This window comes from Plecotus auritus, assembly GCF_963455305.1.
Source record: "Plecotus auritus genome assembly, chromosome: 5".
In the NCBI taxonomy this organism is placed as follows: domain Eukaryota; kingdom Metazoa; phylum Chordata; class Mammalia; order Chiroptera; family Vespertilionidae; genus Plecotus; species Plecotus auritus.
Window position 1 is genome coordinate 136,234,251 of NC_137776.1, and position 16,419 is coordinate 136,250,669.

Below are 16,419 nucleotides of genomic sequence, written 5' to 3' on the forward strand. Positions count from 1 at the left end.
TTGAATTAAAAAAAAATCTGTTTGGGGCAGAATATTCTGACCATATTCATTTTGATAGGTGCATGTATGTGTTAGCAATTTTGGAAAATAGTCGAGTACACTAAGAAAACAGGATTCATTCTTCCTTCAGTAACAATAGGAACATTTTATGTGTCCCTCAGTAGTGTTTTAAAACAGTAACAAAATTGATTCTATGTACTGTACTTGAAAATCAGTCACATTTACACACTCACTTCTTATGCTGGCTTTTCTAGTACTAAATTCTTATTTATTTCCTTGTTTCTGGCAATTGTCCAGATAATCGAGATCACATCTTATTGCTTTTCATTTTTTCTTTATACATATAAAAGTTAAAATTTTTATACCAATTCTTTTCTTTTCAAATCAAATACTACCTTAGGCATACATTTATTTACTTAAAATGGTTTATGTTTACATTTTTATTAATAATTTATATGGAATGACATAATTTTAAATTTATGTTAACTTTATGCCATATAATCTTATTTATTTGAATAACATGGAGAAAAATCCAATTTGAATTAGCAAAAAGCAAAATATAGAGTTATGTGAAGAGTAGGTAGATATTTTATTCCCCTTGGGTCTCTGAGATGAGCAATGCTAAAACCTTGGTGTTTTTACTACCACATTTTTTTTCCTCATCAGTATTATTACATTAAGCAATATGTGGTAGCCAAGACAGCATAGTCTGGTTTTAGAGCTTGTGTGAATGAATAAGATAAGAATGACTTATAATTAGCATATAATTATATATGCTATAGATAGATAAGTAAATCTATAATTTATATGTAGACTAGAGGCCCGGTGCATGACATTAGTGTACTGGGGAGGGGTGTCCCTCAGCCTGCCTGCACCCTTTCACAGTCCGGGACCCCTTGGGGGATGTCCGCCCGCGAGCTTAGGCCTGCTACTGCCATGGGAAGCTGGCCTAAGCCAACAGTCAGACATCCCCCGAGGGATACTTAGTGCTGCTGTAGAGGCAGGAGAGGCTCCTGCCACCGCCGCTGTGCTTGCCAGCCATGAGCCCAGCTTCTGGCTGAGTGGCACTCCCCCTGTGGGAGCGCACTGACCACGAGGGGGCAGCTTCTGCATTGAGTGTCTGCCCCCTGGTGGTCAGTGCACATCATAGTGACTGGTCATTTTGCCGTTTGGTCGATTTGCATATTAGCCTTTTGTTATATAGGACTAGAAGCCCGGTGCTCGAAATTTGTGCAAAGGGGAGGGGAGTGTCCCTCAGCCCAGCCAGCATCCTCTCCAATCTGGGACCCAATCCAGGACTACTGGCTCCCAACTGCTTGCCTCCCTGCCTTCCTGATTGCCCCTAACCACTTCTGCCTGCCAGCCTGATCACCCCCTAACCACTCCCCTGACAGCCTGATTGATGCCTAACTGCTCCCCTGCCAGCCTGATTGCCCCTAACTGCCCTCCCCTGCAGGCCTGGTCCCCCCCAACTGCTCTCCCCTGCAGGCCTGGGTCCCCCACAACTGCCCTTCCCTGAAGGCCCGGTCGCCCCCAACTTCCCTCCTCTGCCAGCCTGGTCACCCCTAACTGCCCTCCCTTGCAGGCCTGGTCCCTCCCAACTGCCCTCCTCTGCTGGCCATCTTGTGGCAGCCATCTTTGACCACATGGGGGCAGCCATCTTGTGTGTTGGAGTGATGGTCAATTTGCATATTACTCTTTTATTAGATATGATAGAGGCCTGGTGCATGGGTGGGGGCCAGCTGCTTTGGCCTGAAGGGTGTCCTGGATCAGGGTGGGGGTTCCCTTGGGGCATGGGGCAGCCTGGGCGAGGGGCCTGTGGTGGTTTGCAGGCCGGCCACGACCCCGGTGACCCAAGTGGAGGCCCTGGTATCTGGGGTTTATTTATCTTCTATAATTGAAACTTTGTAGCCTTGAGCGGAGCCAAGCCTCCTGCTCACTCCGTGGCCACAGCCATTTTTGTTGGGATTTATTTATCTTCTATAATTGAAACTTTGTAGCCTTGAGTGTAGGCCTGGGCTGGCCAGGGCAACAGGGTAGCTTGGCTTTCTCCATTACCGGGGAAACCCAAGCCACCTGCTTGCTGCAGCTCTGTGGCTGCAGCCATCTTGGTTGGGTTAATTTGCATACTCACTCCTGATTGGCTGGTGGGCGTGGCTTGTGGGTGTAGTGGAGGTATGGTCAATTTGCATATTACTCTTTTATTAGATAGGATATGCAATCTGTATATAGGTATAGAGTCCATTATATAGAATTTACCTCCTCGGTGACTCATAAAATGCTCAACTGAATCCTATTCTTTTAGTTGGTTGAATACTCCCCATTTTTCATAGTTAATAATCATAATTCACCCTATGGGCACATCATCCCAAATTACAAAAATACAAAGTTTTTTATTGCTGACAATCTTTGCTTCTTCCCCTTCCCCATCCACCTTTTCTATTCTTTATTAATCAAACCCTTTGTTTATGAGTCGGACTTACTCTGCTGTGGGGATGGGGAGCTTTGAAACAGAATGGGTCTCCTCCATCAAGCCCATGACATCAGGGTCATACTTCTAAATATGGCAACTCACCCCAAGCATACATTTCTTTCGCATCAGTCCTCAAAATAAAGGTGGCAGAAATACCAGAAGAAAAATTGGAAAATCTTCTAGAACATATCGCATCCCCAATTGAAGAAATATCATTAAGAAACCAGTCAAATGATCTTGCCACTTTGCCCAAAACACAAAATTGAGATGCCCAGTGATGGCTATTTTGTAGTGACATAGGTTGCCTTCCTATTCACATGCGCTCCCAGGCTATGCTCTCTGTCTTGGGGGATCTCCTGTCCACAGGACTCCAGTGTTTGTGGTAGTGTGGACTCCTTCTATCCCTAAAGGCCATGATCCCATAATTCCTCATCCCTACCCCACAACCTCGCAGTAGCTTTCGAGACACTTTTAGGACATGTTCTCCAAGGAAATAACCTCGGTTCGAGGAGTCCTGGCTCTGTGTTTTCATTAGATGTTCTTGGGGCAGTGCCAGAGTTCTTCTGCTTGTTTTCTGTGAAGGCCACTCAGACATATTCTTAGGCTAATTCCCACTAAGATTATGTATTTCCCACATTTACTCAGTGTCCATTCTCTTTCAGCAGAGCAAAACTGTACATTATTGCCCTGACTGGTTTGGCTCAGTGGATAGAGCGTCCGCCTGCGGACTAAAGGGCCCCAGGTTCGATTCTGGTCAAGGGCATGTACTTTGGTTGCGGGCACATCCTCAGTAGGGGGTGTGCAGGAGGCAGCTGATCGATGTTTCTCTCTCATCGATGTTTCTAACTCTCTATCCCTCTCTCTTCCATTCTTTGAAAAATCAATAAAATATATTTAAAAAAAAAACACAAAAAAAACCCCTGTACATTATTGATTAAGCAGGCATCCTAACCCAGCTGTTTGATTAAGTGTTCTCTGATTTCTCTTCTCCAGAGGGTAACTGGTCCAGATCCTCCCTTCTTGGTTTCTACATCGCCTTCTTTTTAAAATAATTGAATTTAATTTTTATTGCTTCTGAGAGAGAGAAAAACACCAATTTGTTGTTCCACTTACTTATGCATTCATTGGTTGATTCTTGTCTGTGCCCTGACTGAGGCACAGACAAGAATCAACCCATAATCTTGGCATATTGGGATGATGCTCTAACCAACTGAGCTACCCGGCCAGGGTTTCTACATCACGTTCTTACATAGCCCTTTCATATCTCCACAAGGGGAATGCAAAAAAGAACATGGGGTTTCATCTCATGGTTTCTTACAGCTATAATACAAATGTAGAAGCTCTGCCTTATTAAATATTCTTGTTCAGAACATTGCAAATTACTTTACAAACATGACTGCTTCATCTCTTTTTTATCATCTATGGCCTTACACAAAAGCCCAGAAGAGTGAAGTGGTTTGTTCCTGTGAAATAAAGGGTGTACACACATGGCAACCTTACACGTTAGTGTAAAACAAAGCCTATCTTTCTACACAATGTAAGAAACAGGCAATTGAAAGTTTTTAACTTCCTGGACCTTTGGGAGGAAACTAAACAATTTGTTGCTAACCTAGTTTTCCCAAGATGTTCCCTCTTCCTTTCACTGACTGACAGATTCCTTGTGTACCAGACTGTGCCAGCCCCTGCTGAAGTGGGAAATCCAGTACCATTTTCATGGACATTATTGAACTTTAACATTGTCTTACAAGTATGCCCTCCCTTCAGTGTTGGAAAGTATACACTATCATTTTACACCTAGTGAATTAGAACCTGCCAATTCTTCCTTACAATTAGAAAGTCAGTGGTCAGTTATCTATTTTAACTCGGGTTAGTTGTTGATGTTACTATATTTAAACACCTGTATTTCTCTCCTCAGAAACTACCCATAGTCTTATTGGGATTGGTAGAATGCAAAAGACGTCCCACGTCGTGTTCCTGTCACATGCTGGGCAGTGTTTTTTGCCAAGCACAGAACCCACACCAATCTCTTGGAGTTCTGGATTTCAAACTGCATTTGACCTTTGAGATCTAAGTTAATCTATTATTGGCAAAAGAAAATGTATTATTAAAGAGAATAGGATTAGAGAGGCTTATAATAAAGACTTGTAACACTTCTTGGACCTCAGATATGTCTTATAGAACAAAATGTTTATGAGCTAAGTGTAAATGAATCTGAAACATACGGATCAAATTTCCCTTAAAATGCAAAAGGACTGAAAAATTAGCAGAAAAGTGGTCTGACAAAAGGTATGCTTTGAATTTCACTGAACCCAGAGTATTTGAAATGCATTTTAAGAAACTTGACAAACCCAAACCGTGACTAGATTTCCCCTTTGCTGATCTCTTTTATTCCCTCAATATCTCAATTGAGAGGTCAGTGGTTAAAAATGGGAGACAAAAGTCCTAAGGTTTATTTTTTAAAAGGGCTTTGTGTCATGCTGTTATGTAACCAGAATGGGGAATTAGAATTTGGCTTTGAAGAGTGCCTCTGACCCTGTGATTTTACGTCTCTCATGCTTCCCTTTATAATTGTTTTCTCAGGTTCGCACCTTCTGCTCCATCTCCTCACCACATCAGTCCCCGGCGAGTTCCAGCTCCTTCTTCCATAATGCAGAGGACACAGCCTCCCCATACCCAGCAGTCCTCAGGATCACACCTGAAGTCTTACCAGCCAGAAACAAACTCTTCTTTTCAACCAAATGGAATCCACGTCCATGGTAAGCGAGGAACAGTCAGTCCCTTGAGTTTTGAAAAGTGATGTTGCTTTTAATCAAGTCTTAGTTATCAGTTGTGGGTTTTAAATGTTCTGTTCTACACCAGGCTTTGGCTTTTAGGAATGCCCTCTAAAATTTCACACTTAATCAGCTTGAAATCTTATAGGATTTTCTTGGCTTTGGCCCTAAAAAGGTATGACTTACGACACCCCAGAGTGGTCAGCCTAAGGTGATGGTCCATCTATTGACCCAGCACTTTAACGCCTCATGGATAGGCCTTAACAGTGACATCTTTTTTTCTAAACAATAAACAGTCATGTAAAATGGAGTCCTTTTTCCCATGCGCAAGTCTTTGCCCCTATTCCCATATGCCTAGATCCTCTCCATCCTGCAGGACTTAGGTGAAATGACACCTCCTCTCTGAAGCCTTCCCTGATCTCCTAGCTGGACTTTATGTCTCCTGGTTCTAAACCCTGTTTTCATATCACCTGTATCTCAAACAGTACTTAGATTCTCTCTCCCTTGTGATTTACTTCTCTGTGAGTAAAAGATGTCTTCACTATTACTTCCTTCTGAGGTCAGAATTTTCTGGCCCATTGTTATTTCTCTTAGTGAACTTAGCACATGTCCTAAACACACACAGATACTTGATAGGTGGATGAAGGAAGATGAGGAGGGAAGGAAGGCAAGAGAAATCATGATGGTTTTTAAAATGTGCAGGTCTTATGGTTAACTCAGAACATACATGGAGAACTAAGTCTCGCTGAATTTCTTTTCTCTATTTAAACCCATTTTGCTGACTCAAACAGATATCTTAAGTGAACATCCATAGAAATGTGAATTGTCAAATCACTTAAACTCACACTATACATAGCTTTTTACTTCCTGCGGACATTCGGACCTTCTTATATAAGCAGAAGAATACTGTCCATTTAGAGTGTTTTAGCTTCTGAATAATAAGATCTTCTTCATCTGCCTCTTGCAGATTCCTGAATTTGCTTCATATGAGTTGTTACTTGAAATTAATGGGTGGTGTCCCTAAGCAAACCTAAAGCAATATTCAGATTGAGTGTGATTAAGTGTGAGTGATTTCCCAAGATAGCAGAATAAAGCAGCACTAAGGAGCTAGGGTTGGACAAGAACTTCAATGTAAGGGGAGGGATAGCTGAAGAGGAGTCAATGTGGAGACAGTGGCAGGCTGGACAGAGGGAATAACCTTGAAAAGCCTCTGGCTCAGCACTGCATCCATTTCTTCTCTCCTCTTCCTGAGTATAGTCACACAAATCCACTATTCACCAACAAAACTTGGGCTTCCATCATTCTTTGGGCCTGTGGTAATTTTTTCCTTCTTCTGTTGGTAAATTTCTTCTAAAGCTTTAGTTATGTATTTATTCAACAAGAAATATTTCTTTTTAAAAAATACATTTTTTATCGATTTCAGAGAGGAAGGGAGAGGGAGAGAGAGATAGAAACATTAATGATGAGAGAGAATCATTGATCGGCTGCCTCCTGCATACCCCACTGGGGATTGAGCCCTGACTGGGAATCCAATCGTGACCTCCTGATTCATAGGTTGATACTCAACCACTGAGCCACACCGTCCAGGCAAGAAATATTCCTTGAGTGCTTACTAGGTGCAAAGCAGTATGTGTGTGAGAAATACAGAGCACTCTCCTTCCTTTTGGGAGGGGCCTCCCAGCTCAGATGAGGAGCTTATCTAATATGGGACATCCAGGTTCCCTATGCTGTGAAGCTACCCTCACCTGCAGGCAGGAGGTGGACGACATGAGTGTGGGCTTTGTGGGACACAGAATAAGTCATTTTTCCTAACACACACAATTTTTACCTTCACTTTAACATCACTGAAATCTGAACAGATCTCAGTCAGTGGCATAATATAGTAGGCAATGATTTTTCTTGTGCTATGTAGAATTATGGAGCCTTTCACAGTCAATGGTGTCAGGGTTCCAGTGACATGCAGCAAAACACACTTTGATTACAACTGTGAAGCACATTTTAAAAATTCAAAATTTAACCTATGTGTAGAAGAAAAATTGGAATGAAATTCTCCAAAACATTAACAGTTCTTTTCATCACAGTGGTAGGATAATAGGTGATTTTTTTTTCCTCTTGGTTTTTTTTTTTGTTTGTTTTTTTTGCTTTCTACAGAAATTTTTTTTTTTTCTTTTTAAATATATTTTATTGATATTTCACAGAGAGGAAGGGAGAGGGATAGAGAGCCAGAAACATCGATGAGAGAGAAACATCGATCAGCTGCCTCCTGCACACCTCCCACTGAGGATGTGCCCGCAACCAAGGTACATGCCCTTGACCGGAATCGAACCCGGGACCCTTCAGTCCGCAGGCCGACGCTCTATCCACTGAGCCAAACCGGTTTCGGCTCTACAGAAATTTTAAAAGGGATTTGGGGATTAAACAATTTGAATTCAAATACCAGTCTACTCGACTGTGTGACTGTGGACAAATTATTGAGCCTCAGTTTACATCCACATCCATTAGATGAGGAGAGCCTTATCTACCTCCTCTTATCAGTTCTAATGAGGATTCAACAAGAAAAGAAATTTAATCTTCTTCCTTTTAATCTCTTATTTTCTTTACTAGACTCTTTGAGGATAGGGATAATTTTGTAGCCCTGGGGCAAGCGTAATACTTGGTGCAAAGTAGGCACTTAGTAAATATTTACTGACACAGAGAATGGATCTACCTTATTATTTTGCCCTGCAGCTTGGCAAAAGGCTCTTCCCCCACATTCCTCTTCTTTAGTTGTCAACTTGAATGTTTTTTAACTTTAACTTTTTCATTGTTAAAATTCCCGTGACCACTGAGAAACTGCTCACAGCAGCCCTAAAAAGAAACACATATGACAAGCCTTTCTAGAAAAGATCAGAATATAGTTATGCAAATTGGGAAATCTTGACTTCCTCTCAGAAGACCAGCAAGTGGCTGAGTTTGCAAAGGGAGTATCCATGCGTTATCTCCTGGGCCACTGCTAGGAATTTAAGGGATAAGGATCCAGATGCACATGTACTTCCTCCTTAAAGTATTTTTCTGGAAATTTTTTTTTTTTTTTGGAACTTCCTAGGCACAGGTATTTCTCATCTACTCCTCCTTAGGGTAAAGACCAAATTGATCAAATAGTTTTCAAGTGGGTGAATCAGTGCTAGGAATAAGAGAAGAGAGACTTCTAAATGAGTTGCCTTTGTTGGCCACGCCTTTCAGCTTTGGCTGGACTAGTGGGCTGGATAGCATTATACAGCATCTTAGTAACAAGGAACTTCAGCCCCTAATATAACTAGGTTTTTAAAGCCGCAAACAGTGCCAGGGTTGTTAACATGATAGCTATAGTGAGTTTTTCTTGTCTCTTTTACAAAATTCATGGCTTTAATCAGCATCATCACCCCCATCCTCTCTGTACTCCCTGCAGTAGGTAGAGGTCAGAGGAAAATGTCATCACTGTACTAGTATTTTTAGAGATGGGAACTGATACATAGAAGAGTATGAAATGCCTAGGCATTGCTGTCTTAGCAAAACACAGGCATCTTTAATAAGAGGTCTACATTTTCAAGCCATATACTTAATCTATGTGTTTCTAAGTCAAAAAAAACAAAATACATATGTATTTATATCTTTCCACAGGGAAATATCCCCGTATGTAGATGCTGTTGCATTACATAGATCCATGAAAGGTGAGAACTCAGAGGGCCTTTGTTCTTACAGATAAAGAAGGGAGTGAGGTCCATTGAGTTTTCTTCATGCCAGACTAATTTAAACAGAGCTTAGATGTTGTGTGTTCGATGTATATTTTTATTGAGACATGTTTTGTAAAAGACATAATTTGAAAATATTAATAGCACCACTTTTTCAAGTTTTCTCACCTAGTGAGTGACCTAGGACCAGGGCACTGTTTTGTTGGTTGTGCATCCACTTTATTCATTCATATTGCTTTCATTAGCAACGTGGATAAGGTGTCACTGTTTTTAATGTTTGCACGTTGAAGGCATCCATGGGTCTCTGTTTGAGCAGTATCTCCAAGACAACGTCTTGGTACATCTTAGTCTTTTATTTTAGATGTAAACACAAGAACAACTCTTTCCAATCATGTAAGCTTGTTCTTCAGCCTTTTCTTTCTCTTTAGGACTGTTCTCTTGTCTGGGCAAGCTTCAGAATCATGCTGGGATTAGTTGCCTGAGAGTTGATATTTGTACATTTTGTTGTGGTGCTAATGGATAATGTCTTTGTAAATGCCTATTCACTCCAGGCTGTGAGAATGCCATGGGAATGTCTAGAACAGCATTTTCACAACCTTCCTGCTTCTGGACTCATCAAGGAGAGGCCAAGTTCAATTCAGCAAGTGTGTGTTGGTCACCCACTTTGTGCCAGGCAAACATGAATGTCATTTAATCAGTGCACTGGGATACATGCAATAACGGAAGGTATCAGAGGAAGGTACCAGAGAAGGGTTCCTAGAGGTAACTCTTAAATAGGATTCCGAAGATAAATAATTCATTGGGTAGGCCAAGTGGAGAGAGGCATTCTAAGCAGGGGGTAGCTAAGTGCACAGGCAAGGACACAAATGACAGCACTGTGCATGCCTAGAGAGAAGAGTGAAGGGAAATTTGTGTCTGGTTGGAATGCACAGGTTAAGCTGTGGGGCAGAGGGGCAGGAGGCTGGGGAACCAGCAAGGCCAGCTCATAGAGGGATTTGGGGCCATGCTAAGTGTAATGCTACTGAGTGAAGAAGCTAGCCTGGTATTTTAGGAAAGTCAGCAAGGGTATTGTGTAGTGTAGGGGATAGAATGGAAGAGGTAGGAACATTACATCATGACTATTGAGATTTTATTAGACTGTAGTTCAGCTCACTCCGATACAACTGGTAAATAGAGAAATAAATGATGTCAGAATAATCCTATATAATAAAACCCTAATATGCAAATCGACCAAATGGCGGAACGACCAGTCGCTATGATGCACACCGACCACCAGGGGGCAAACTCTCAATGCAGGAGCTGCCCCCTGGTGGTCAGTGTGCTCCCACAGGGGGAGAGCCCCTCAGCCAGAAGCCACGCTCACGGCTGGCAAGCGAAGCGGCGGTGGCGGGAGCCTCGCCCACCTCCTCAGCAGTGCTAAGGACCACTCGGGGGATGTCCACCTGCCAGCTTAGGCGGACATCCCCCAAGTGGTCCCAGACTGCAAGAGGGTGCAGGCTCGGGTAAGGGACCCCCCACCCCTGCAGTGCACGAATGTCATGCATAGTGTAGAATTAAGTTTGTGCATGCAGTCTTTTCTAGGCAAGACAAACCGGAATAGCGAGAGAAGAAAATGAAAGCCCTCAGCCTAGCTGCTGCACAGGCAGGAGCCCTGTCAGCTCTCTTTTAATAAAATTTGAAGGGTATGACCCCAGGGGCTCTCTCCTCAGAGAGCTGCACACCTGGCCTTGCACAGCCCTCAGCCAATGGCAGATCACAGTCCTTCCTAAGTGCTAGTCTCTCACCTGTTGTCTCAGTTACTGCAAGCCAGCGTTTTCAGTTGGCATTTCTGTGCATTTTTAATAACCACTGAGGAGCTTCTAGCCCCACAGAATTGGCTGCCCAAATTCTCTCTTGATTATTTTGTCACTGCTGTAAGTTAGAAGATTTTAAAGATTTTGAGTGGTCTGACCCAATTCTGATTTTCCAAAAGAGCCTGTTATTTGTAACTAGAGGCCCAGTGCACAAATTTGTGCACAGGTGGGGTCTGGCTGGCTGGTCCCAATCGGGGCTATCGGGTGGGCCGGCCAGGGGAAGGGGCTGTAGCCGGCCAGGGGGCGGGGCCGTGGGCAATTGGACAGCTGGCCCTGCCCCTGATTGGGGTGGGAGGGGGCCAGTAGGGGATGGGACTGACCAGGGGGGAGGGGCCATGGGAAGTTGGTTGGCCAGCCCCGCCCCCTGGCCTAACTCCTGGTCAAAGGGACAATTTGCATATTAGCCTTTTATTATATAGGATATGCATTTGTAGAGAGCACAAGACTTTTGAGGATTTGTTTACCCTGGTATAGCAGCATGGAATATATCTAACAGTAAGCAGTGCAGGGTGGAGGAGCAGGCCCACAAAGCCAGCATTATGCCAGCCTCCTCCCAGCTTTCTGCTCTGCCATCCCTAACAGTGGCTTCCATCTTCCTTTCATAGTAGGGATGCTTATACTTTACATATCTCCCAGTTTCAGGCAGCAAGGAGGGAGAAGAGTGAAGGACAAGTGTACTCCGAGCTCGGTCCCATGGCTACCCTCATAGGCAAGGGAATCTGGGAAGACATATGTTTTAGTGCATTGCCATGCTTAACAAAATTGAGGTTCTGTTAATAATGTTTATTGGATAGGCACAATCAGGGGCCTGCCAGATGTTCTCTGGGATGGTTTTCTAATCTGAAAAATGGAACCATTTCATGCATCCATTCACACTGATTGCCTCTTAGAAATCAGTGGTAAAGCTTAGAGGTATCTTTCTGAAGGTTCTGCCCCCTTTTATGTCCTTAGACCCCATTCCCTTAGGTTTTTATACTTTCCACTGCCTACTCTTGTTTTCACCCCTCTGGACTTGCAGGCTGCCAACACAAGGATTTCCATCATCCATGGTCCAGTCATTAGATTTCATTAGGAAAACACCATGAGGCTGCCTCCCCAGCCTGAGCCATTTGATATCAAGGCAGCAGCAGTGGGAAGTGGGAGCCTTCTCTGTTGGTCCTGGCTCCTGTGGTTCATAAGCTGTCTGTCTCATGATTTAAAGCATGCCCTGCCTGCAGGCCCCAAAGAAGCAGGCCAGTTCACTCCCAGACAGTGGTGGCATTTTCCCACTTCGGTGTGGAGCAGTAAGCCTGTCAGCCAGGTTCAAATTGACTGCATCTTGAAACAAAAGGTTTCCAGCCACCAACAGGCCTCTAAGAACAAAACACGTAAATGGTTTGTCCTACCCACCAGCCAAACCACCTTTCAGGCTGAAGAAATCTCAGAGCAATGATACTTAAGTGGAAGGAGGTGGCAGGTACAAGTGTAACTTCTTCCTGGGTTGTAGGCTGTTTGCTTACAGTGATTGTGCAATGGTACTTTTCAGAAAGAGTCCTATGGGTCATAGCCACAGCTGATCTCATTTCTGGGAGTTTATAGTGTTAACTGTGGAAAGGTTATTTTTTTAAAGGTTAATTGTAGAGACAATAAACATACTCTCCCTTCACAGGAAACTTAGTCACATCTGCATATGTGAGGTTGAGAAATGGTGAAGCAGTAAGCCTAGAAATGGCATTGCTTACAACTGAAGCATGTGTCACAACTTCCCCTTGAAACTCAGGAAGACAAATGAGATTGATTGTAAATCCACAGTGTAATATTCTCCACTGAGAAAGTTGTGACATATTCATAAGAGGAATGAGCCAATGAATGTGCTTCATGTTATTCCGATGTTATCATCAGCAGTCACAGGAATGATTTTTGGTATCAGCCATGGTGTTATTAATGCTTGTATAGTACTAAGGATTGATGATTAAATCCAGAGACATTCTTAATTACTCTTATACACTTAATTACTAAAAAATTATCCCAAGAGCAGTTTTATAGAACTAGTACTTGAAAAATTCTGACAGTGTGCTACTTATATCAAAGCAAAGTTATATTTAGGTATGTGTTCCGGTTCCAGTCAGCATCTCAACAAGCTGGGTGTTGGGAGAGAGATATAAGATGGTCATAACCAGAAAGGCTGATTCAGTGATTGATTTTGGAATGACTGGACTGCGAATAATCTACATATGTAGTTAAGCATTTGCACACGCAAGCACACACACACAGAGATTAAACCATGTATCAGTAAGGACATTAAAGATGACTGACTCAACCAACCATAACTAAATTATAAGTTTCCTCAGGGCAGGGACTGGATCCTCCCTTAATGCTTTGCACATAGTAAGTGCTTAATAAATGTTTATTGAATACACATGAATGAATAGAAAGAAGGGGAGGAGAAAGAGAGCCATTTTCCCTCATGGCTTCTTAGTCGGACTGGTGGAGCTAGCCCTCAACAAAGCTGTGACCTAGAACCAGATTTCCATGGCCTCCCTTTTCTGGGCACTTCCTCTGATTTCCAAGCCCTTCGCTTTAGATGTCCAATTCTTACAAACTACTCTACAGACTTCTCTTTAGAGGAAATAGGATGATCTAATGATTCTGTAGGATGCCTTCTGATGAGTATTTGCATTTTAAGGGGACACATGAAACACACCTAGCATTAAATGTCTGGTAGTGAAGCTCTGTGCAGTGGCATTGCCCTGTTCCCAAAAGCACTTTGAAGTTTTCATAGCTTTCCCAGCCACTAGTTGATGTACTCTCACATTGGTCATATTATCTCAGAAGAGGATGTTTCCAGAAGAGGAACTTGTGACTTGCCCAAGGTGATGCAGTGAGCTGTACAAAAATAAAGAAGACTTTGGGGTCAGGCACATGTGCCTGGAATCCCATGAGCAAGTCATGCAATGTCCTGAGTTTCCTGAATCTAATAGGGGTAGTAGTGCTTCTCCTTCAGAGTTGGTATGAGAATGAGAAAAAGTGCCTGGCCCACAGTAGATGCCAAGTGCACTACAGCTATTATTAGTGTTGTTATTTTTCTACTGTGTACCAGATACTGTAAGTTCTGCATACACCCACTTAGGTTGTTTAACCCTTGCAAAAACATTAATAAAAGTATCAGTAAACCCAAGTCGCATACCTAGTGAGTATCAGAGCTGGTTTTATGAGCACCGTCTGACCCCAAAGCCCACACTCATTCTCCTCCATGATTGTGCTTGTAGACAGTCCTATGGAAGTTTTTTGTTACTTGGGAATTATTTTTGAGGTTAAGTGTGGAACCATTAAAGATGGGGTTTCTTACAGGACTAAGTGTTGCTAGCAATACAAGTACTATGATTCATGATTTCCCACAAACTGCTTGATCTTGTGTCTTGGCACACAGATTGCTGAAAATCTTTGTGTTGTTTTTTTGTCTGTGTCAGCAAGTGTGGTGAATGCTTATCATGGAATTTCTCATTAATCCTCACAACAGCACTATAAAGAAGGCATTAATTACTCCCATTTTACAGATGAGGAATCTGAATCACTAAAACATTAAGCCACATGCCCAAAATTTCTTCATCTTGAAATGATGGAGCTGGAAACTGTACCCAGGCCATCTGGCAGCTGTGCTTATATAGTACTAAGTATTATACTCTTTGCCAGTGGCTGTGCTGCCACTGTCCTTTTAGGGGAGGCAGTGCCCACTCTCTAACTGTCCCCTGTGGGGGTTCCCAGTGGGAGTCCTCAGTGGGTATGTGTGTGTGTGTTGATCCTCTCATGTGCTATGTTTACTAAAGCACATGCATGGGGGGAACTGGCCAGGATTACCATGCTCTGAGCACCACCCTTAAGTACAGTTTAAATTTTATTTTTACTTTTTAAATTAAAAAAAATTTTTTTCCTGTTTGTTTTTAAGTGCTTAGGGTACTTGAATATAAAATGTTTAAGTTACCTCCTAGCCTTATGCTCACCTCAATTTCACTGCCCAAAGGTAATGGCTATTAAGATAGTGAGTACTTTTGCAGATCTCTTCAAATGCTTACAGAAATGAAATGTGTGTGTGTGTGTATGTCCTTACATATACTTGTATGTATATTTGTACATACTTACATGCCCTGTTGTAAAAATGGCCTCACATTCTGTATTTTATGACTTACATTTTTTAACTTAAAAGATACATGCTTTTGCTTTATAGGTCAGTGTATATAGATCAACTCCTTTTTAAAAAAATTTGTATAGTACTTACAGGAACATAATCATTTCCACATTGATAGACATGTATATCTTTATTTTTTGCTTCTACTAACAATGCTATGTTAAAAGTCCTTCTGTATGTACTAGAGGCCTGGTACATGGATTCAATGCACCGGTGGGTTCCCTTGGCCTGGCCTGTAGGGAACGGGCTGAAACCAGCCCGGTGCATGGATTCGTCCAGGGCATGCCCGGCCTGTCTCACCCAGTCCCGATCAGGGCTGATCAAGGAGGGACCCTGGAAGGTTGGCCGGCCAGGGAGAGACCATGGGAGGGCTCCAGGATGTGTCTGGCCTGTCTCACCCAGTCCTGATCGGCCAGACCCCAGCAGCAAGCTACTCTACCAGTGAGGGTGTCTGCCCCCCTGGTGGTCAGTGCGCGTCATAGCGACTGATCAAACAATAGTATGGTTGGACACTTAGCGTATTAAGCTTTTATTATATAGGATGTGTGTGTGTGTGTTTTTACACAAATGCTCTCACACATATATATGCTTTGCCTACTTTCTCTAGTAAATATTTCTGAAAGAGATATTGCTCAATTAATAGGTATGGACTTTTTTAAAAATATTTTTTATTGATTTCAGAGCGGAAGGGAGAGGGGGAGAGAGGTAGAAACATCACATCAATGATGAGAGAGAATTATTGATTGGCTGTCTCCTGCACACCCCACACTGGGGATCAAGACCACAACCCAGGCATGTGCCCTGACCAGGAATTGAACCATGACCTCCTGGGTCATAGGTCAATGCTCACCACTAAGCCACACCAGCTGGGCTATAGGTATGCACATTTTAAAGTTGGATAGGTACTGGCATATATTCCTTCCCAAAGGCAATACCAGACTCTCACCAATAGAGCATTGGTGTTCCCATTTCCCCACATTGGATATTGTCATCATTTTAATTTCTGCCAATTTGTACAGCAAAGTTGTTTTTATTTTTCCTTTGGTTAATAATATGATTGAGCATCTTTCCATATTTTTATTAAGAGTACTAAAGGTAGTTTATTCATAAAAGGGATTAAGTAACAGGAACTATTACTTGGGTATTTATATTATTGATTAAGTAGTTTACCTGTTCTTTCACCCTGCCAGTCAAGTTGTGTTATGTGCGACTTGTGAATGTTTTCTTAATTGGAAATCAAAAACTTATTGAAGAGAAGAAAGATATCCAGAAAATTTCTCTTTCATTGACTACTGTGACTTTTCTGTCAGTTTACTTAAAAACAGAGTGTTTAATGAACATTATTACAGACTTAGTGCTTCTTCATTCTTTTGGGGCCAGAAGCAAATATTCTCTGTGATATCTGAAACTTATAAAGTTTAGCCTCTAGTGAATGCAGCTCTTAAAA

General features: G+C 42.4%; 1 protein-coding gene across 1 annotated transcript in view; it reads left to right on the plus strand.

The window, feature by feature from the left end:
* Positions 1–16,419, plus strand: part of GLIS3 (GLIS family zinc finger 3) — a gene marked incomplete at its 3' end in the record, with an annotated part of 480,703 nt that overhangs the window by 447,167 nt on the left and 17,117 nt on the right. The window contains exon 8 of the mRNA XM_080671372.1: positions 5,054–5,229. Within this exon, the coding sequence (XP_080527498.1) occupies positions 5,054–5,229 (176 nt within the window). The remainder of the gene's footprint in view (positions 1–5,053; positions 5,230–16,419) is intronic.